This window comes from Lepidochelys kempii, chromosome 6 (assembly GCF_965140265.1).
Source record: "Lepidochelys kempii isolate rLepKem1 chromosome 6, rLepKem1.hap2, whole genome shotgun sequence".
In the NCBI taxonomy this organism is placed as follows: domain Eukaryota; kingdom Metazoa; phylum Chordata; order Testudines; family Cheloniidae; genus Lepidochelys; species Lepidochelys kempii.
The window spans coordinates 104,368,373-104,392,030 of record NC_133261.1 but is presented as its reverse complement, the minus strand read 5'-3'; the positions used below and the strand labels follow the sequence as shown (position 1 = coordinate 104,392,030).

The window sequence follows — 23,658 nt, the reverse complement described above, 5'->3', positions numbered from 1 at the left end:
CCATCCCCCACTGCATTTCTTCACACCCGAATCAGCCTGTTTTGACTTGTGTGCCCTCCATTGCTCCAGGGTTGTCTTGACTAGATGTCATCTCCCTTTTTAAATTCTGGCGCGCACACAGATATGCCCCTTTGCCGTTCCAGCTTGTGGTAAGTTCACATAGCTAGAGTCCATTACAGTAGCTATGCCCATGTGATCCCATCTGGCGTTTCTGGACTTACTTGCTGTCTGGGGAGAGGAGCATGACCACTCCTGTCTTAAAATGAGTCACTGGAGCACAAAGCTCTTCAAGCAGCTGTTTCAAGCAGTGGAACAAATGTGGGAGAAGGGGTACTCCCAGGATAGGGTCCACTGCCATACCAGAGCCAAGATGCTCCTGCAGAACTATAAAAATGCTAAAGACAAAACCAAGACTTTTGGCAGTACTCCCAGTGCATGAGCTTACCAGGAGCACAGGACTGGATTTTTACCAGGAATGCCACTGTGGAATCCCGGTGTGGTGTGGACAGTTTGGAAGGAACCCAGCCTATCCCATACCCCAATGAAGAGACATTCCTCCAGACAACCCAACCTTGCGCTTAAGATGCAGTCAGAGACAGCACTGCAAATGACTCCTGAGACCCAGGTGGATAGCCAGCCTGACAGTGTTGCAGAGGGGACCTCAACCAGTGAATACTATGTGCTGTATTACAAAAAACTGTCCAGGTCTCCGAAGTCAAATACTGAATGCATTTCCTTAAGAGGAGGGAAATGTATCAGGGGAGTTAAATAACTTTATTCCTAGGACCACCTGGGAGCTGCCATGTTGGCCAGATACTGCTAATTAGGAAGCCAGACACGCACCTTAGTTCTCTCCTTCCTTAGCTTTTAATATAATCACCACCTCCATCCTCCATTGAGTGATCAAAAGGGCATCTGTTCTGGAAAGTTTAAGCTCAAAAGTGTTTTTTTCCATGATATACCAAATCCCTAGATCCCGATAGATGCTGGACTAAGCGTGCCAGCCCCCACTCTCCTTCCCTTGCTGTTTAAGGATCCTTCTTCTGCCCAGTAGATAGTGGCTGGCCAAAACCAGATGAATTCTGGGATATCAGGTAAGGAGTCATAGGAGTTTGACCTCAAATCCCAAAATTCCATTAGGTTCCTGTAGGCATCCCACAATTCGATGCAAGGAAGGTCCCAGAATGCATAGAGCCTAGCTATGGAACATCACACCATGGGATATCTGCCCAGAAAGTTGTGCCGTTATTTTGAGAAAGTGCAGAGGTGTCTGGATGCAATAATTCACAAAGGCAGTAGCTTAAGATGGCATAAACAAAGTAATGTGAGCACATTCTTCCAGCATAGTTATACCTGTGTAGTTATAGTGGAAAAACATATGCCAACAAAATTGCCCCATGTAGCTACTTGTGAGATGATGAGTCATCCCTGAACTAGAGCCTGATTAAGCCACATGGAGGGATGATTCATTCCTGTGTTAGGCTCTAGGCAATCCGCAAGGTGGTCTGATGACTTTGAGCAGGTATTTAAGCCTCAGAGGCGAAACAGCGTCTGTCTGCTCAGTTTAGCCTCATGGCTTGGAATTCTCCTCTACCTGATAGTGGTGACAGACTCCACAGGCCTCATCCTGCTCCAGCCCTGCTCTCAGCCCTACTCTTGCTTTGTCCCAACCCTGCTCTTGGCTCCTGATTCCAGGTCTGACCCTTGGCTTTGATAGCTAAGCTCGACTTCCACCGCTTCAACCGCTGAGCCCAACTGCCATCATTCCAACCTCAAGGCCTGACCATCCGCACCTCAGTTTCTGATGACAAGACTTCACACTTTAGTCAACACCTTTTTAAAAAAAAAAATGCACATTTTACTTGCTTGAGTTGGGCAAGTTTCTCCCCTTTTCCTTGTTTTAAGTGGACCGCATTCCTTCTTACTCAGGACTCCGGTATTCTCCAGATTGCAACAGTCTGTGTAATCTGAGTAATGGTGATGGATAGCATCACTCTTGTCTACACTAAAAAATACCCCTTGGAAATAAGTGCAGAATAGAATCCTTGATTTGTCTGCACTTCCATTTTGACCCATGTAATCCACTTCTCTAGGCATCTGAAATGCATCTAAAGATCTATTCTAGTCTTAATCGGAAATCTCAGAAGGTTCACTAATAAGCACAATGTAAATCTAGCCATTCCTTCACCATCACAAAACACAAGCTTCTATGCTAGCTCTGACTTGTTAAGTATAAAAGGAAGTCCCACGTACATTAGAGTTCATTAGCCATACTGATGACTGTTCTTGTTGAGGGCAGTAGGAAGGGAGGATCTCGGCTTTCAGCTAAGTGCAGATTACCTGAAAGCCGTGGTCAGATTGCCATTTGCATATGTTGCTGGCTTGATTTTTAGATTTCTGCTTGAATTCCCCCCCTCCATCCCTATTTATTTACATCTTTTGAATATCTGTCTGAACATTTCTCTCTCTCCATTGTGTTCTTACTTTTCCATCGTGTTCTTATATTTCACTCCTCGTGACGCAGTGTGAAACACATTAATATCACAATGTGTTTCTTGGAAGCTGCTTTGCATAACAAAGACATACCCATATGAAAACACTAGTCCCCAAATGTGGGAAAGCGTAAGGCTATAGCAGAGTAGAAATAGGCATGCATTGCACTAATGTGGGGCTGGATCTGAGATACCGCAAAGCTCAGGGATGTTCTGATGTGGGATTTTGCTTTGGGCCCTTCTTGGTAATTCATCAAGAATAATTAACATTTCGTAATAGTGTCTTTCATCCAAGGATCTAAACATACAGTACAACTATGTATTAACCCTCTCAGATCTCAGTGCACATTCGTTTACAGAGGAGTAAATGGAGGCCTAGAGGTTAAATTACTTGTCAAGTTTCCACAGAGAGTCAATGACAGGGTCAGGATAGTACACCAGTCCTGACTGCTGTTTCTGTGCTCTAATCGTTCGAGTACAATCCTTTTGGAAATGCTATGGTTGTAGGCACTCAGGCAGCATGATGATGGGCACCGTATAGGAACTAGATGGAGATACCACTGAGCTGCTTCTCTGCTTTAAAAAGGTTTTAAAAAAAAAAACAACACTCTTCAGCACTGCCATGGGCCACTTCCTTGCTTCTGCCTTAAATATGCAGTATGTGGGCATGCACTGTGTAAAATGAAAGTGATATTTATAGGGACTATGGGCTGTGCATTCTGTAGTCTCTCAAGACTTAGCTGCAGAAATCTCATTAAACTGATCTAGTTAAGGGCCATCAGTCCTCTTAGATTAGAGCTATAAAGAGCTTTATGAGAGTATCTGTTCTTTTTGGATACCCCCTTAGCTTTTGAAAGTGAGTTGTTCTGTTTATGTGCAAGAAGCAGCAGCCTATCTTTTCATGGGTATTACCACCAATGTTCTTTTCCCCCCACCCCTTTTCTTGTTAGACAATGTGAGAAACAGAAGGTCTGATTCTTTGGCCATGCTGGTCTAAATGAGGCATTAACTCCATTGAAGTCAAAACGACTTGATGTAAAACAAGCAAGAAAGGAGAATCAGGCCCTGATCCTTCAAGGTTAATCTGGATGATTAGTATCCTAATATGTAGGAAGAGCTATCCTACTGTAAAGTGAAACTTCTCAAACTGGGCTTTCATTGGTAAGTGGGAATATAGTTGGCACAAAATCCTTTGCAACAGTCTCGCACTTTCTGCCAGTTTTTAAACTGTTTTTTGGAGTCAGTGGACATCAGAGGTTATTGAAGGACTGTGGCCTGTCTCTCTCAAACTGGTGTTGAATAAAGAAAAAGAGGACTTGTGGCACCTTAGAGGTTAACAAATTTATTTGAGCATAAGCTTTCGTGAGCTACAGCTCACTTCATCAGATGCATTCTGTAGCTTATGCTAAAATAAATTTGATAGCCTCTAAGGTGCCACAAGTACTCCTTTTCTTTTTGCGGATACAGACTAATACGGCTGCTACTCTGAAACCTGGTATTGAATAGTCTGTCTCCCTAACTACTAATTATTTCTCTGTTGGTACAGATGGTCTCCACCAAGTGGTTATGAACAGTTTTTTGGGAGGGAGGGGTGCATGCATATGTGAATCCTCTCAGCATGAAGCAGTTATTGAATAATCTCTTCCATTCAGTGGCAGCCAGGAATTCTTAGTGGGAAACAACATGCTGCTATAGCCCTTGCATCAAAGGGTATGCCTGTCCCATTTTTCTCCACAGGCCAAATTTGATCTATTAATCTCCTAGGTTGGCCTTTTTTTGCACTGTGCTGCTCTTATACAAAGTGCTGTTCTTGGAAGACGAACCTAAGAAATAAGTATAGAAATGGGCTGTGATGGGAAACAGTAAATACTTCTACTGGAGTGCAAACTGAAGGTAATAACCATCTGCTTGGCTGCAGATGAATTTGCCAGACATGTGCAGGCAGAAGGTACCTATTTGTGCTGCTGAATTTATTAGGTAGAGTCTAACATTTTATTGACTCCAACAGAATGTTAACTTAACAGGCAGTAGCACATTGGTTGCAATAGAGGCCCAGCAGCAAAGTAGTGTTATATTTAAAAACTACTAAGAAAATGATTCACATGCTGCCGTTGCTGGAAAGGTACAGATAGTTTTCTGTAGGAAATTCTCCCGTTTTTTAACAGTGTAGTATTTGGGCTGTAAGTTCCTCAGGCAGAGAGTTTATGCCTAGCAAGCTTGGCACTATATAAATAATAATCCTATTATTTATTAGAGTGGCTGCATAGTTGAGTGATCTGCGCAGGAAACAGGAAGCCAGGAATGCCTCATTTCCACTGTTGCTGACACACTACAGTATTTGTTGTTGTTAGGCTGATTGCTGAACCTCATCATACCTACTTGCCTATCTGTAAATTGGTGATAATGCTTACCAGCCTGCCTACCTCACTGGCATCTTTTAAGTATTAATTAGCCAGTGTTGGCAAAGCACTTTTATATTTCCATCCTTATATCTTCAAAGTGCTAAGTATCGCTATTACAGCTTATTAGTACAGCACAGACTATACAATAGACTAGGAGATAGTACCAAAGCCATGTCATAAGTGATCAAGCCTGATAGGCAGTGTATTTGTATAATTATAACATATCTTGGGTTATGTAAAAAGCCAATAGGCTGAAAGACTTTAATTATCTCAGAAGTGCAGTGCCAAGTTCTAGTTCTGTGTCTGATACACTATTTAAAAAAAAAAGTGTGGGAAAGTGTGCGAAATGCAGTACGGCTGTGTTACTGGCATGTTTATCAAGACGTTAATTAGCTCTGAATAGGCAGAATAACCATTGGGCCTCAGATATTCACACTGAACCCTACAGTCATACCTGAATATAGAAGACAACCTGAGAAGTAGAGTTCTCCCTTCTAGAACTCCCTCTTGGATGTCCTAGATGTCAGTACTTACAACACCATTGCAATGACCATATCATTAAATGACCATGGAGACAGAGACTCCTTTGAACTCACCAAATAGGTCTTTTGTTTTTTCTGGAAAATGACTCCTCATCTCAGCCTTTTTTGCTCTTGGCAAACTGGAAATGTTCCGATCTGTGAGAATAATCCCCTTAACTTTCATACAGTTTCACTGCTCTATGGAAATTCTGGCGATTTCAGCAGAAACTGTTTTAGCCTTCTGTTTCCAGGCTCCCTTCTTTTTTTGGAATGTGGAGCATTTTATAAGAGGCCCAGCTCCTCCATGCAGTGTCTGAAAACCACCTGAATACACATCTTCCTCTGGAGAGCTGGTCAGGTTACTCTGGTTCCAGTTGTTATTACACAGCCCCACTGTGGGCCTTCATTCTCTGTTACATGTAGTGCCAACATAGGGTTACCAACTTTCTAATCGCACAAAACCAAACACCCTAGGCCCGCCCCTTCCCTGAGGCCCCACCCCGCACTCACTACATTCCCCCTCCCTTGGTGGCTTGCTGTACCCCACCCTTACTCACTTTCACTGGGCTGGGGCAGGGGGTTGAGGTGTGAGAGGGGGAGAGGGCTCTAACTGGGGGTACGGGCTCCGGGGTCGGGCCAGAAATGAGGGGTTCAGGGTGTGGGAGGGGAGTCCAAGCTGGGGCAGGAGTTGGGGTGTTGGAGGGGTGAGGGGTCCAGTTGGGGTGCAGGCTCTGGGGTGGGGCTGGGGATGAGGGGTGCAGGAGTGAGCTCTGGGTTTGGGGGGATCAGGGGGTTGGGGCACGGGCTCGCCTTGGGTGGCTCCCAGTCAGCGGTGCAGTGGGGCTACAGCAGGATCCCTACCTGTCCTGGCATTGCGCTGTGCCCTGGAAGTGGCCAGCAGGTCCGGCTCCTTGGCAGGGGGACAGGGGTCTCCACGCGCTGCTCTCGCCCGCAGGCACACCCCCCCCCAGCTCCCATTGGCCACGGTTCCCAGCCAATGGGAATGCGGAGCCAGTGCTTGGGGCAGGAGCAGCGCATGGAGCCCCATGGGCGACCTGCCTAGGAGCTGGACCTGCTGGCCGCTTCCGGGGTGCAGCACAGTGCCTGGACAGCTAGGGACTAGCCTGCCTTAGCGCCACCAACCAGACTTCCAACAGCCTGGTCGGCAGTGCTGACTGGAGCAGTCAGGGTCCCTTTTCGACCAGGCATTCCAGTCGAAAACTGGACACATGGCAACCCTATGCCACCACAGACTTGTAAAACACAGTTGAGGAAGATGGCATAGAGTTTTCAGCAGCTCAGTCATGTGACCAAACTCCATTGGATTTTCCTGATAATCAGCGCTGATTTGGGGGATCATCATAAGAATGTAAACTTACCCCAAAAAAAGCGAGATATTTTGAAGCTTCTACTTTAATATAACTTTTTTTTTTAACTATAAATCCCCTCCATCGTTCTGCTCTCTTTCACATGTGTGAGGTGGTGTGTTGCCATTCTGTTCCCCTTCATCGTTGGAAAAATAAGTCTGCCCGATGTCCGACACGAATGCTTCTCTCAGCCTTTCCCGAGATCTGTCTCCCGCACAGGGCGGCTCTGCCAATTTTGCCGCCCCAAGCAGTCGCAGCCGAATTGCTGCGCTGCCGCTGAAAAGCTGCTGCGGCGGGAACAGCAGTGGAGTTGCCACTGAATTGCCGCTGCGGGACACGGCTGGCCGCCCCGTTCTCAGTGCCGCCCCGAGCACCTGCTCGGAAAGGTGGTGCCTGGAGCTGGCCCTGCTCCTGAATGAGACAGATCACCTCTCACCTTTCACGTTTCCATGGGATCGCTCCATTGGGTTCTAGTGACCAGTGTGTGTTCGCCCCATAGCATATCTTAATTCCAGACATGTCCATGGCTGTACTGATCCAGTTCCAATACTTATGAAGCTGAATCACAGTGAGTAAGCTGAAAGTTCGTTTGCAGGACATTTATCTCGTTTTAAACAGGAGTGTTTATATGTGAGATAGACATGCTCATTTCTAATCAGGAGCAAATTCCCCAAACAGAATTGCATGAAACATTTGGTACCTTGGAATCTAATCATTCTAGCCATGCAGGAGAAGGGGGGTGGGGAAGTTACCTTCAACAAGATGTAAAAGGGTAGAAACCTATATTTCTGCCCTGTAGCAGTGGGAAATGCCCTAAAAAGAGCTATTTGGGCATTGTGGGTTGCAGGACAGGATAAAAAAAATTTATGGATGTGTTGGCAGTATCATTTAGACCACAGTTTTTTGAAAGAGCTGTATCTTCAGTATTGGAGAAGTCAGCAGGCAATGCTGACAGGGAAAGTTGTACCTAGGGGTGGTGGTGCTGACTTTCCTTTCTCGTATGCTCTATTTCCCCTTAAGTGTCTCCTACCCCAACCCCCAAGTTTAACGTGAATTTGCCTTGTTCTAAAACCATCCTTGACAGCCCTGAACTGTGATAGTTATAGTAGGTTTATATATTATTATGAGTTTATAATCCTGTTGTCTTTACTTTCAGGTATGGGTTTTAGCTTTCCCACTAGTATTCAGAGGTTCCAAATAATGCCCATTCATTATAGGTAGAGACTTGTGCTTATGTGGGTTTTCGGTTACATGTAGATACTCCATGCAAAATTGTAGCATTAATAGTGTTAAAGTTGAGGAATCCAACCCACAAAGCTAAGTATAACTCTGCCCCCTTGTGTCTTTGAATTATGGCACCAAATTCAGACTTAGTGTAACTCTCTTGCCTTCAGTGGAGTTGCACCATGGAATGAATTCAGCCAATGTCCTCTTTAATTCATTGTATTAATTAATAATTTATCTATAATACAATCTGGAATTTCTTATGTAGCCTTGCTACATAAGGTGTCGTAATAAGTAAGGTGTCGACGATACCGATCTTAAGACTTGACTTGATTTTTAAGCCTCAGTACTATTACAAACCAAAGTATATTTGAACAAAATCTGTTCTGCTGGTGTTAAGTTGTGCATGCACAGAAATACTGAGTGGAATTTATTAAACAAATAAGAGATTTTTGGGAGTATTTTTTTTAACACTGCTCAAAAATGGCTGAATAGATTTTTCTGAAACTTAAAAAAAAAAAAAAAGCCTCTTGGCTTAGCTGTGACTTTTAAAATTTTATTTATGATCAGATCCATTTTTATAGCAGAAATCTTATAAAACTTGTTTTACAACTTGAGATAATATCAGTATTATACAGAAATACACAATTATAAATTGACCTATGGAAGGCCTTAAAGCTACATTGACAAGACTTGCTACCAGTCTCTTTCTTCTTTGTGATATATTGATTACATATTGTGGTTGATGCTTCTCATCTTCTCCTTCTGTCTTTTTAGTAGATAGTGTCAATTAAAGTCTTTCATCTCATGTTGAGACCCAAGCTTCTAGTTTTTCTTGCATTTAGGCATTTAACACGTTTATTAGTTGCCATATCAAAACTCTACACAATATTAAGATTTTCTTCTCCTTCCTCCCGTCTGTTTTACTTATTTTATATCTTAATCTTGAGTTTAACTTTGACTGTTGTTGAAGAGATTTCTCTTTCTTAGTATTCAAAAAAATTTACATAAAAAATTCCATTTGTGAAAGCTGTGAGCAACTGCAAAAGGGGGCGTTCGGATGAAACCTGTTTTTCAAATTTAACTGTGGCTGTCACTATAGTAACTATATAATGATTCCATGTATTCTGAATGAGGAGGAGACCATCGTATAGCCTATATCTGCACTGCAATTAAACACCTGTGGCAGGGCTCAGGCTGCAGGTCTGTAAAATTGCAGTTCAGACGTTCGGGCTCGGGCTGGAGCCCAAGCTCTGAGACCCCAGGAAGGGGAGAATTCTAGAGCCCAGGATCCAACCCAGCCTGAACGTCTACGCCGCAAGTTCAAAGCCCGACAGCCCAACTCCTGTGAGACGGGCCAGCCACAGGTGTTTAATTGCAGCGTAGACATACCCTTGGTGGTTTAAAATGAGAAACCCTCAACCTAAAGTAAACTGGCTACTAACAAAGGAAATCTGCTAGGTTTTTTTCCAGTTGAAAGTGAACTCCGGGGGCGGGGGAAACGTTTGTCGAAGTTCACCTTTCCTCCACATGGTGTATTAGGATGACGATATGTGGCACTGACTAGATCAATAGCTGCAAGTCCTTCATAACCCCATGGGAGTGGAGTGCAGTTGTGGCAGTCTGTGAAAGTGATAATGAAATGCAGTTTACTGGAAAACTCCAGGTTTAAGCTTCTTGAAGTCACAGGGCCAAGTATTCTGTCGATTTAAAGAAGGGCTTTTCTCTGGTAAAGACTGAGGATTCAGAACTGTTGTTCCTTCTAACAAATCTCTTGTGATTGTTACTTTTGATTTGGGAGCCTTTGAGAGTGAATAAACTGAACCAGTGGTACTGAGTTATGGAAATTGCCTATTTATTTTAATGACTGTTTACAAAGGAGGCCAAGACTTCAGGAGCATTCCCTTTACTGTATATTGTGTGTATTTTATATACAGAAGTAACCCACCCTATTTCTTCAAAGCAGTCCCCACAGCCTCTACAGCCAAATGTAGAGTCTCACAGGGAAGCTGTTGCCATCTTTATAACTAGCTAGGAAAAAAAGATGGTAAATAAGCAGCACCAAGCTCTTTCAGAAAGGTGGATTCTGTAAATAAATAGTTTGGCTCTCAGAGTTGTGTTACAGATTGAGTCTTTCTGGTGGATCTGTAGAGAGAAGTTTTTGGCAGCTAAAATTCACAGATTAAAACTGTCTATGGGGCAGAGTGTTAATTTGCTATAATAACCTTAATAATTATTTGCATTTCCGTAGTGCCTTTCATCTAAGTAGCTCAGAGTTTTGGGAGCCCTTTTTACTTAAGCCTCACAACACCCATGTGAGGTTAGTATTCTCCTCATATGCAGATGGGAAATCTGAGGCACAGCTAAGTGAGGTGATTTAGCCAGTTGCACAGTGAAGCAATGGTGGTGCTGGGACTAGAACACAGGTCTCCTGGTTCTCTATTCTATTCCTTAATCACTCAGCAGTGAAGATTTAAGGGAGGCTGTTGTGACTATGGGTCTGGATGCTGGAGTCCGGAGCGTTAGTGGTGTTGGTGTCCCAGTGCATTATTTCCAGTCACAGGCTTTGCAGTACCCTGATAGGAAATCCCTGGCCTTTAGAAGGAGAACTAATCCCTTTTTGTGCTTGGATTGGGATAAATAAAGCCATTTGGTTGCACCTTGTTTGGTCATGATGAAGCTTTCAGTGTTTTTGCTGGAGGTTCCCCCCCCCCCCCGTAGAAAGCTATTCTTCTCTTTTAAAAGCTACTTTGCTGAAAGCTTCAGAAGGTGCTACAGCCATGGTCCTAGGGATGTTAATTGTTCTCATCCTAGCTTGACTTTTCTAGACGTGATAGATGGGAGGGACTCGTGTAGCTTCCAGAAATAGTTGTTCCACGCAAATGGGTAGTAAGAACTTGAGATCAGAATTCTTCTCTGGAAAAGTGTGTCTCTGTATCCACTTTGCCATCATACTATGTCTGCAGTACTTGGATTCTGCTGATATTTTTTTTGACGTGTTGATACTTTGCTTCACAAATCTTAAGGATCATAGAAGTTAGAGAGTTAGAGAAGTTGTATCATCTGGTGCTTTGTCCAGTTTGGTTTTTATAGTCCCAAGCATTGAGACTTCCACCACATCTCACTGCCAGAAAAAAATTTTCCTGACCAATATTCAATCTACATTTTTCTTTTTTATTAATTGCATTTCATTGCTTGTAGCAGTATCCTTGCATGTCACCCAAAATAATTCCCTTGGTGTTTATAACCCTCCGGTTCTCTATCGCCCTCCACTCCTCTTATTTGTTGTTTGGCCAAGTTATTCTTCTACTCTTTCTTCATAGGTCAGTTTCTCCAGCTCCCGGATCGTTTTTTGGCTTCCGTGTGAACTACCTCCAATTTTTCTATCTTTCTGAGAAAGTGTTACCCAGAACTGAATGTCAGATTCCAGGTGAAGCAGAGCCATAGAGAGAGAGAGCCATAGAGTGCTACATCATCACTTACTGCCTGTTGGTATATGCAGCCCGCTTTCCCAAGCACACTTATCACCTGCATCTGACCTGCATCCAAAGTGGGAAGGGGGTAGAGCAGTGGTTCTCAACCTATTTACCATTGTGGGCCACGTATGCAGCTCTGTGTGTGTTATGTGGGTCACATCCACACAATATATATACTACCTGTATGGCCCTGACGATGTCACATGGGCCGAAGCAGTGTGCTGATTGAGCCGCAGGTTGAGAACCCCTTGGGTAGAACAATGGAAGGAAAAGAAATGATGATGAAAAGAGACTGGGAAAGAAGGAGGGGGAGAGAGAGAGAGAACAAAATTTAAAAAATGGGGTAGGGGAGGGAAGGAGCCTTGTCAGAGTAGAGTCTTGAAGAGAAAGAGGAAGGGGGGTGTCGAGGCTCCTCCCCCACTCTGAACTCTAGAGTACAGATGTGGGGACCTGCATGAAAACCTCCTAAGCTTACTTTTACCAGCTTAGGTTAAAACTTCCCCAAGGTACAAATTAATTTTATCCTTTGTCCTTGGAATATCCACTGCCACCACCAAACTCTAACTGGGTTTACTGGGAAATGCAGTTTGGACACATGTTTCCCCCCAAAATCCTCCCAACCCTTGCACCCCACTTCCTGGGAAAGGTTTGGTAAAAATCCTCACCAATTTGCATAGGTGACCACAGACCCAAACCCTTGGATCTGAGAACAATGACAAAGCATTCAGTTTTCAAACAAGAAGACTTTTAATAGAAATAGAAGTAGATAGGAGTAAAGGAATCACCCCTGTAAAATCAGGGTGGTAGATACCTTACAGGGTAATTAGATTCAAAACATAGAGAACCCCTCTAGGCAAAACCTTAAGTTACAAAAAAGATACACAGACAGAAATAGTTATTCTATTCAGCACAATTCTTTTCTCAGCCATTTAAACAAATCATAATCTAACGCATACCTAGCTAGACTACTTACTAGAAGTTCTAAGACTCCATTCCTGGTCTATCCCCGGCAAAAGCAGCATACCAACAGACACAGACCCTTTGTTTCTCTCCCTCCTCCCAGCTTTTGAAAGTATCTTGTCTCCTCATTGGTCATTTTGGTCAGGTGACAGCGAGTTACCTTTAGCTTCTTAACCCTTTACAGGTGAGAGGATTTTTCCTCTGGCCAGGAGGGATTTTAAAGGGGTTTACCCTTCCCTTTATATTTATGACAGGGGGGTTAGAGAAAATATAGTCTGAGCGAAAGCAGATGCTGCAGAAAACATATCAAGATAAAAAATGAAAAATAAGGACAAAGGGGGGAGAGAACAAGAAGGCACATTGATATTTCAGCTGTGATTTAATGGTCGTGCTGTTTCAAATAGCAACGACAAAAATTCTAAAGCTATATCCAGCACTGGATTGGATGCAAGACTAGCCCTCTACCCCCTTTAGATGTAGTGAAGGTGAGCCTCTCAGGCTTGATCCACGTCAGTATTCTTTTTCTTGCTTTGTTTGTTTTTCTTTGTTTGTTTTAAGTTGACAGATTCTCTGATCTGGCCAAGTGGCATCCTGGTTGTGTTTCCAAATTCAGGTCTCTGACATAGGCTGCCATTGTACTAAAAAACAAACAAAAGAGCTTTCTGTAATGCCCAGTTCAGAGTGAGTAAAAACAGGGCTTAAGAACTTAGTGAGTCTCTTACATCATGGCATTCCTTCGATTTTTAAAGAGATCTCTTCACTGACTTCCTTGTTTTAGTAAATGCTGGGGAAAGATATTGTTAACAATTCTGTTTATCAGGGATTGAATTTATTATCTTTTCTTTAATCATTATTATAAATAAATTAGCCCTGAAGATTTCCAGGAGAAAAGAATCCAAGATTGTAGTTCCCCTGCAGTCAGTGGTTAGTGCTTAACAATATTCTTTAGATATTGAAGCCAGTAAATGTTTAGGTTTTGTAGTAAGAAAAATGAACATTTAAAAATGGTCCCTCCTTATTTAACAGCTCTGCTCCCTCTTGCTTCAGTTATCGTAGGTCATCCATAAACCCCGGTGACTTGCGTGGATGGAACTGGGAAATGGGACATATGTCTACACAGCAACTAGACACCCACGGCTGGCCTGTGCCAGCCGACTCAGGCTCTCAGGGCTTGGGCTGCAGGGTTGTTTTTGTTGCTGTGTAGACTTCCATGCGCAGGCTGGAGCCTGAGCTCTGAGACCCTGCCATTTGTTCAGTAGCAGAGGACAAAAGATTATACTGTCCTTCAAAACGGTCAGTATTTCTGTTGGGTGACCAATGCTCTTCGTTATGGTCTGATCAGAATTGCTTGACATTTTTCCTTGGAATATTTCTTTTGATGAAAAATGGCCTTTTTTCCATAACCGTTTTCAATTCTTTTAAAATTTTCCAGCGTGTGGATGAAAATATAAAACTGAAAATTGTTTGGCTTTTGAAAACCACCAAAACAAGTGTTGTTTGTTGGGGAAAAAATGGAAAATTTTGATTTTTTTTTTAAATGTGCAGCAAATACTTATCATTTCCTGACCAGCCATAGTTCTGATAATTGAATCTTTATGCATGATGGGAGGCAGAAGGAACCCACTTTGACTTTAAAATCCCAAGCTGAGTGCTCAGGGCTGGAATTCAGAAAAGTCACTTGTACACTAAGGCAATTTTATATTTAGCCATCGTGAGAGAATGAACAACGAATCCTCCCCAGATCTACCATTGAAAAACATTCTTTGGCAATCACACTTTAACGTGAAGCTCTAATCTGAAAAGTGACTGTAAAAGTGGCACCATCTCCTGTTATCTATGTGTACTGAGTTATAGCTACTCACTTTCCTGACAAAAGTAAATTTAACATAACTACTTTTTACTTCTATTAGACACGCAGAACTAACACAGCTCTAGAAGAGGTGAGGTAGGTGTGTATATTAGGGAGGTGGCATCTTCTTTTAGAAGATCTCAAAGCACTTTAAAAACATAATTACTTAGTCCTCAGTAGACCTTTCTGAGTAATGCAAATAATTATTATCCTCTTGTTTACAGATAGGAGTAATAATGCCCCAGTGTCACAGAGTGAGTCCGTGGCAGAGCCAGAAATAGAACACAGGACTCCTGACTCCCATTCCTCTGCTCTCATCTCTAGACCAGTTCTTGTTATGGCCATTGTTATCCTCTTGATGGTGGTTTCCTGTGGCAACCGGAAACCATTTTTTGACTGAGAAACAGAGAGAACATCCAATAATGCCCGATGCTGGAATGCATTGCCACAATGGGTTAAATGTACCTTGAGGTGCTTGTTTACACAGGGTTTGGCTTATGTGACATAACTGGGTCTCTCAGTTTCATGCTGATGAGAACCAGGATTGAGATCAGCCATCAAACACTAAATTTGCATACTGTCTCACATGGGTTCTGATGCTGAGCAGCTGCACCGAGCTTGCTTTCCCTCTGATAACAGAGGCTTGGTGGAGAAAGCAGGATGCTTTCATCAGAAAGCTGTGGAGCATGTGTGCAGCCGCAGAATAGACAGTAATTGGTGACTAGTAGCTGTTTATTTTTATTTTATTTTATTTTATTGAAAAAAAAAAACAACCACTTTTAAAATCTGCAATATGTGCAGTTAATTCTGAGAAGTAGCTTTCTATTCTTGAGGCCAGGCTGGGATCTTAAGCTTGGGTGGGGGGCAGTGCTTTCCCACTGAGTTATAGGTCTGCTCCAATGGATTCAGCAAGTAAGAATCCTGCCCTTGGTGGTGGTGTGGGAGGATTGGGGGCTTACTGTCATCCAAGTCAGCAATTCAGAAGCATCAGGACCACTCTGAAGTTCTAGCAGTTTTCATTTTCTCTTTCATTCTTTGTTGATCCAGCTGGTTCTTTTAAGCACTGAAGTTTAAGCACTCTCTTGCCCCCTCCCCATGTGTCATGTGACTGGCAAGAACATTGCAGCATACCAATATCAATTGCTAGTTAGCATGGGAAATAAATGGAAGGAAGTGAGATGGAATCTCACTTTTGAATATGAAATCACTGAAAGCAAGAGTTATTTGTGAGCTTCAAGCATATGGGTGAGAAAACAGCCAAAGCCAAAGTTGTTCCCACGTGTCCATAAGCTAAATCTGATTCCTCAAATTAATCCAAGTAAAGAAACTTTACTCTGGCAGAAGCTTGTAAATATTACAGTACCTGTCACTTTTGGATGCTGTTTTCTGTTTTCATAGCAATGAGCTGAAAGCTTTGAAGTATGGGAAGTTTTGTTTTGACTTTTAGAAATTGACCTCAAAGCATCAGTCTCTTTATACATCTGCTCCTTTCAGGCTACATGAAAATAGACCCTTAATTTTTTCAGGCGAAAACTTTTTATGATAACAGCATGGTTTAATGGTGAGAACTATAAACCAGGAACTCCTGAGGTATACTCCCAGCTCCAGTGCCCCCTCTCTCTGTAAGCTTTAATGCTTAATTTTTCCCATTTGTAAGCTGGTGGCAATGTTATACCTATCCTCAAAGGAGTAGGAGGATTAATTTAGTCAATCTTTGTAAAGAAATGTCCAGATGTAAAGCGCCATGTAAATACTAAGAATTACAATGCTCATCTTTTAGACACTACATTCTTGAGAACAGACAGTGTCCTTTTATTCTGTTTGTGCAGTGCCTATGACAGAGACCTCAACATGACCTAACATGATAGCTTCTGAGCTATCACAATAACAAAGATAAATAGTAATAATTACATGTTAGCTTCAGTTACTGCCAATCCAAATTTCTGGTTGATCCAAAAATGTAAATTATTTCTGACAGATGTACTGGTAACAATCTTTCTCCTCCTCTCCTATGTTGATCTCCAGCTTATATTCAGAGGTGAAGCCTTCATTATTGCCGTTGAACTCTACTCTTTATTGTCACTTTTTGTTTGGTTATCGTTGTTGTTTTTTTAAACCCTCCTAATCAGTAGTGCTTAACTTCGGGCTTGTCTTTACTGCAAAGTTAACAAGTTATAACTTGAGTGTTGCCCCTAAGTCAACTCCTATCCACACCCAAAACCTTTAACTTAAGGGTCGATCTTCACTGCAGACTTAAGTCAGGCTCTTACTTCCATATTGTCCCTAGCTCCTATCCACACACACACAACCCTTTCACCTGAGTGTGGTGGCCCTTTCTAGTAGGGTGATGTGAATTGGATAGGATAGCCCCGAAATGCAGAGTTCAAGTCCTGATCCTAGGCTGAATGATTCCGGGACATCTTTTATCCTGGATTCCCTGTGGCACTGCTCAGTGCTTGCCCAAGGCTCAGGGGCAGTGCCAGTCTCTTGCCAGTGGTGGGACGAGGGCTGAGGTGGACCTTAGCACCCCCAACCCCCGCCTCGAGGCCTCGCCCCCACTCCTCCTCCTCCCCTTCCCACTGAGGCCCTGCCGCCAGGCCAGAATCTGGAGCTGAGCAGTAGTAAGAGCCGCCCAGGCTCGGAGGGAAGAGGAGGAACAGGGGTAGGGCCTTGGAGGCAGCGGGGCTCCTGCAGGTGTCCCATTTTTGCCTTTTGAAAAGGTGGTCACTCTGCTTTCAACCCAGGCTACCTGTCTCATCGGGGCTATAGGCTAAAGCCTATATGCTTCTTACACTTGGGCTGGTAACCCCCCAACTTTGCAGTGTGGATGCAGGCTAATAAATTCTGCCACTACTAGTCCTTGCCTTCTCCCCCCATTACCCCAACTCCCACCCCCATGTGCCCAGAAGGACAGACAAGTTCTCACACAATTCACTAGGAAAGAATCCTAGAGAGGCTCAGCTTACTGCGATGCTAGTAACCGTGGGATATGACCACAGAAGTCCTACAGCAGCTGTGTGGCTACAATTAAGTTGACATACTAAAGTCTGGCTTTGTAGTGTGGCTGCTCATATGTGGGCTAGGCTAACCTGGGTTCTGATCACCAGGAGTGAAGATATGCAGTCACTTAGACTCTTGAGAATTTTACCTTAAAGCAATAGCTTGTGAGCCAAGATTTGGGCTCTGTTCTGTGCTGTGTCCTTGGGTGCGTAATATGCAGCTAAATTTTCAAAAGTGGGCAGTGATTCTGTGTGGCTACTTGTGAACATTTTGTCCTTTCATTTCTGTTTCCTTCAAAGAGAGTCTGTAAATTGGGGCCTTTATCCATTCTAAGGATCCCAGAGTCCCAAATCCATGTTTGATGAATGATCTTACAAGTGTTCTGCTTTAATCTCTTAGTGGAATAACTAGGAAGGAAAACAGCTACTGTGGAGAGAGCTGGTAATGACCTGAACTGGTAGGCAAAAGCTCCAGATTTCCATTTGACTCCTCTTTTTGTCTTGCAGATGAGAGGATCTGTTCACCACCCTTTATGGAGCTGACAAGCGCCTGTGGAGAAGACACCTTGCAGGTCATAGAGAAGAATGGACTAGCATTCCCATTCAGTATGTAAACAGGCTTTTTATCACTTCTCCTAGTATATTCTGAACATTCGTCCCTAAAGAACACTGTAACCAGTGTAGAACTGCATGATTCTTTGTCAGGGACACTAGAACCTTTCTATAATTAGCACTGTTAAACTGAACAGTTGGTGTCTAGAATAACGTCTCTCCCCACAAGCTTTTGAAGAGCTCCATACAGATGTTCTCTACCTCAAACACCTCACTGCGGTAAACAAAGCCATGTTCCTGGGAAATGCTCATAGTCCTATCCTGAAGGATGACCCAACACTCTCACAAATCTTGGGAGACAGGTCAGTCCTTGCCTACAGACAGCCTCCCAACCTGAAGCAAATACTCACCAACAACCACATACCACACAACAGAACCACTAACCCAGGAACCTATCCTTGCAACAAAGCCCATTGCCAACTGTGCCCACATATCTATTCAGGCGACACCATCAAAGGGCCTAATAACATCAGCCACATTATCAGAGGCTCGTTCACCTGCACATCCACCAATGTGATATATGCCATCATGTGCCAGCAATGCCCCTCTGCCATGTACATTGGTCAAACTGGACAATCTCTAGGTAAAAGAATAAATGGACACAAATCAGATGTCAAGAATTATAACATTCATAAACCAGTCGGAGAACACTTCAATCTCTCTGGTCACGCAATCACAGACATGAAGGTCGCTATCTTACAACAAAAAAACTTCAAATCCAGACTCCAGCGAGAAACTGCTGAATTGGAATTCATTTGCAAATTGGATACTATTAATTTAGGCTTAAATAGAGACTGGGAGTGGCTAAGTCATTATGCAAGGTAGCCTATTTCCCCTTGTTTTTTTCTCTCCCCCCCCCCCCCCCCCGACATTCTGGTTAAACTTAGATTTATGCTGGAAATGGCCCGCCCTGATTATCATGTACATTGTAAGGAGAGTGGTCAGTTTGGATGAGCTATTGCCAGCAGGAGAGTGAGTTTGTGTGTGTGTGTGTGGGGGGGTGTGAGAGAACCTGGATTTGTGCTGGAAATGGCCCACCCTGATTATCATGCACATTTTAAAGAGAGTGGTCACTTTGGATGGGCTGTTACCAGCAGGAGAGTGAGTTTGGGGGGGCGGGGGGGCACGGAGGGTGAGAAAACCTGGATTTGTGCTGGAAATGGCCCAACTTGATGATCACTTTAGATAAGCTATTACCAGCAGGAGAGTGGGGTGGGAGGAGGTATTGTTTCATGGTCTCTGTGTATATAATGTCTTCTGCAGTTTCCACAGTATGCATCCAATGAAGTGAGCTGTAGCTCACGAAAGCTCATGCTCAAATAAATTGGTTAGTCTCTAAGGTGCCACAAGTACTCCTTTTCTTTTTGTGAATACAGACTAACACGGCTGTTACTCTGAAATAGTTCTAACAGTTATACTGTTGTCTTGAACCTGCTCAGGAGCTTGCTCCCACCAGCCATGTTTGCTATTTTTCCTCAAGAGAATAATTTTTCCCCCTACCCCAAAATCCAGATGGAAAATATGCCCTTTAAATGCCAGGAAATTAAAAATAATAATAATAAAGTGTGTAAGGCAGGTTTGAGGGGCTGCAGCCTCAGGCAGCTGCAATAAGCTGATTGTCTCATTGTAACAGACATCCACACTGAGACTTTTTTTTATTCCTTTCCTCATTTGATACGGTCGGTGTAAAATGAACAGAAGTGGTGTCTGCTCTGTGTCTTCGCCTCCTGTACTAGGCTATGGCTACATAACGAGGCTTTTAGCGACATGACTGTACCACTACAGCTGTGCTGTTAAAAGGCGCGCAGGGTAGCTGCTGTGTCAGCCGGAGAGCGCTCACCTGCCAACAAAGAACTTCCACCCCCCATGAGCAGCAGAGGCTTTGTCAGCAGGAGAACGCTCCTGCCAACAAAGCGCTGTTCACACTGGCACTTTTCATTGGTAAAAATGTTATTGTTCAGGGGGGGGTGTTTTTTTTAACACCCCTGAAAGACAAAAGCTTTGCCGACAAAGTGCCAGGGTAGACAAACCGTTAAGGTGCAGTACTTTGTTTGTAAGGTACTAAGGTAAAACAATTGTCGTATTGCCTGGCTGCCCTCTTCTCAAAATGAGATGCAGATCTCATGAAGTTATATTGTGAAGCAACACCCTATAGCTAACTGAATGATTTTGACTCCCCACTTCATTCACATTCTAGACTGGCTAACAGCAGTCTGGTTCTGCAGCACTGAGGTGGTCAAACTGCAAAGCAGTGGTTCCCAGACACTCGTACTGCAATTTTGACAACCCCAAGGTTCAACAGCCAGAAGTCAGATCTTCCTTCCCCCCCTCCCCCCGCCAAAAAAAAAAACATGCAATCTTTTTAGAGAGAGATTATATTGTGGGGGGTTTTGTCTGTTTTTTTATTATTATTTTTTAACTCCACCTGCCCATCCCCAGTGTGTATGTGGGATGATAATTAGTGTTGTCCACTCTCTCAATTGTACTGGGTAAAGAGAATCCTCTCTGTAGGAGCTCCCATCCCCTGCTCAGCAATTAATTCTGCCCCATCCCTCAAATCAATTCCCCCCCCCCCCCCGGCTCCCATATCAGTTCTGCCCTCGCATCTGCCTATCGCATCAATTCCACCCTTCTAGCCTAACCTCTGCTGCTCCTGCAGCTCCTGGGTTCTTCACCCCACTCTTCCAGGTCCAGGGGGTAACAGCAGCTGGTTCCTCCCTTTCCCCCTTGTCAAGCCTGGTGTTGTAGGGTTGGAGGGAGGGAGCAGGCTGACCCATTGTTCACAGCTGGACAGAGGGAAGAAGGGAGTGGAACTGCTCTGAATTGCTGAGAGCACTTTCTGCTCCCTCGTGTGAGAATGGAGTGGGCTGGTGAAGAGAGGGAGACAGCTCTTCCTGCTTTATGCAGCAGTCCTGGCTGGCTGCTCTTCCCCAGAAAGCAGCAGGCAAGTGGGGAAGGCAGCCATTCAGAGCAGGTTTGCACAAGAGGACTGGAGCTGTTCACATGATTGCCAGGCTGACTTGAGCCCCGGCTGAAATCAAGTGACTCTCAAAGAAGTCACGAGAGTTATGAACACTGGCACTGCTATCTCAGGCTTTCGTAATTGGTGCCTTGTGCTGCCTTCCCACCTAAATGATCAGCTTCTGTGCTGAGCCCTCGGTGCTACTGCTGCCTGCCTTCTCCTGAGTTCTGTGTGCTCTAACCCAGTGTGAATCAACTCCAGTTCCAGAATAGCAGTTAAGAGACACGGGTCTGGAGCAGTCCAAACTCCATGGCAATGGACAGCACATAGAGTTGAGACAGTGAGCCCTAGCGAGTCTAACTGGTACCGCTGAGGTCTTAGCCTGGTGAGCTGCTATATGGGTTGGGAACAGCTGGTACAAAGGGTTTTGTGTGTGGCCCATTTCGCTTATTCACACTCTCTCCTTTTTTTTTTTCTTTTTTTTCATTTACACAGTTTGTAAAACCAGAGTGGCCCATGGAACCAACTCTCATGAGGTGAGTAAAAGAACTCTGGGGCTTCAGTCAGCTTTATCCCCTCACTTGTAATCCCCTCCTGACTACTTATGGGTTGGTTGGGAGCTCTACTGTGCAATAATAGAATGATTGTTATCCCCCAAGCTACTCCCCCTCCCCCCTTACATGTCCTTACTTCAGATACCTTTTGTAAGGTTACTTGGGCTCAGTTTAAACAGGGCTTATCACCCTTTAGCAGAAATTCCATCTCTTGCAGCAGAGTGAAGCAAGAGCCGGGCTTGAGGCCTGCCTTCCTTCAGTCTGCCTTTTGGTGGGAGATCAGGCCAATTGGGTCTTCTTCCCCCTCACCCCCTATGTCTCTGCTCCATTGTGTGGGGCTGATGGTGAGAACTGGTTCTGAAATTTTGAGCTTTTGCTCCTCTGTTTCCGGGTAGAAGAGCTGCCCAGCTTCTTCTCTTCAGTGAGATGGTCATGGGGAGAAGATGGGTGAGGAGAAGCTGCCCTCTCACACTCCTCTTCATGGCAGGGGGAAGGAGAAGGGAGAAGCAAGCAGGGACAGAGCCACACATAGGCTCAGTTCTCTTCATGAGGTGGGAAGGGAGAGTGGAAAGGATTGGGCTGGGACAAGCACCTCCTTCCCCATCCTTTCTGGGAGGTGGCCATAAGTGAAATGACTGTATTCCTGCGGTAAGGTAGTCTCCTGTGCATTTAGCTGGCCATAAATACAGGGAACCTGAGGTGAAGCACCTCCACCTTTTCCGGAATCTTGGGAGTAGAGGTCGAGAAACCCTGTTTCAGCTCATTTACCCGTAGCTTTCCTGCCTCCCTCCTCCTCAAAGCCCAGTGTGAGAATCCAGGCCCTACTCCTTGTGAATAAATATTTTCTTCAGTTCGTTCTTTCGTTCACAACTTGTTTATGGCCACATCCAAGTTTCCCAGCTCCTTCTAAAATCTGCTGTGTTACTACAGCACCTTTGAGAACAAAGGGCCGTGGAGTGAAATGCAGCTTGAAAGGAACAGGATGCCTGTTGTTACAATGAGGAGTGACCCATAGTCACCGTTAAAGAAATCATTATTTTTCAGTTGGACCATGAACTCTCTTTTACAAAGACAAGGCACATAGGTCCCTTAATTAGTTTAATTAAGGGACTGACTGATAGCTGCTGGCCACTCAACTTTTCAGATACTGTTCTGGTGGAGATCACAATCCTGTGACCCTGCTGCTGGTTCTCCTGTAACTACCACCTGAAATGCACAAAGCTTTCCGTGCCTAATGAGTTAGCGTGGACATTCATTGCTGTGATGAGCCCCTCTTTGCAGTTCTCATGAAAAGTACTTATTTAAGTTTTCTGCTAGAACCCCAGCATCTGCAAGATGTGATGCTCAAATAGAGTTGTACTGCTGTGGCTTTTCATGGGAGCTGATTATTACTGCACAGGTTGGTGTCCTCAGCGATGCCTGGGGTCCTGCATGACACTTCAGTCCCTCTGGAGGAGAACCATTCGTGAAGTTGCCATGTTCCCAGGGGTAGTATTAGGGCTCATTTGGCTGATAGACGACAATCTATCCTGTAAGAGCCACATGTGAAGAATGACTGCTTGAGAAACATGGAATGTTGTGTTTGTTGAAAGCTCCTGGTGTGAAAGCAGCATGTCCAGTGCCTTGAGCACAGGACTGGAAGCAAGTAACTGTAGTTCAGTTGTCCTCTCTGTGGCCTTAGGCAAGATGCTTAACTTCTCTGTACAGTATTGGGATTGTGCCTAGAGACCCCATTGAACTTAGTTACAGGAGCCTACTTACACAGGTTATTAGCATGTGCATATTGGATATGTGCTGCCAAAAAGATAGCATCTCGTAGAATAATGGTAGAATAAAAAAAAATCAGTTTGAAATAGGCATTGGCTACATGCACTAACTTGCACTCAGAAAATGTTAGAGAATCTCCTGATTGTGTACGCATGCAGAAAATTATGAGATCTCATATGGTGTGCCCGATATAGAAGAGAACAGAATAATAAACAGCTAGATAGAGACAAACATGTTCTCAGCCCTTTAGTCATAAATGTATAGTCATCCCATTTCTTATTTGACTAAAAGTATGACTTTTTGTTGAAATATTTATCGTCTTATTATACAGGAACAAACTAGAAAGCGAACATGAATTTAGAAAAAGCCCCACAAACTAAGAGTACAACATAAATCAAATTGACAGGTACACATAGAGGAGATAGAAAGTGTTCCATGTTATGCAATTTGTAAAATCCCTCCAGTTATCCTGA

General features: G+C 43.9%; 1 protein-coding gene and 1 long non-coding RNA gene across 6 annotated transcripts in view; one reads left to right on the top strand and one right to left on the bottom strand.

Annotated features, from left to right (window-relative positions):
* LOC140913331 (uncharacterized) overlaps window positions 1-5,927 on the bottom strand; it is a 49,167-nt gene extending 43,240 nt beyond the window's left edge. Inside the window, exon 1 of the long non-coding RNA XR_012159542.1 lies at window positions 5,491-5,927. This is a non-coding gene — a long non-coding RNA (uncharacterized lncRNA). The remainder of the gene's footprint in view (window positions 1-5,490) is intronic.
* Window positions 1-23,658, top strand: part of ITPK1 (inositol-tetrakisphosphate 1-kinase) — a 256,126-nt gene that overhangs the window by 189,716 nt on the left and 42,752 nt on the right. For all 5 annotated transcript variants that reach the window (XM_073349514.1, XM_073349511.1, XM_073349513.1 and 2 more), the window contains 2 exons: window positions 17,798-17,896; window positions 21,360-21,400. In XM_073349514.1, coding sequence (XP_073205615.1) covers window positions 17,798-17,896; window positions 21,360-21,400 — 140 coding nt within the window. The remainder of the gene's footprint in view (window positions 1-17,797; window positions 17,897-21,359; window positions 21,401-23,658) is intronic.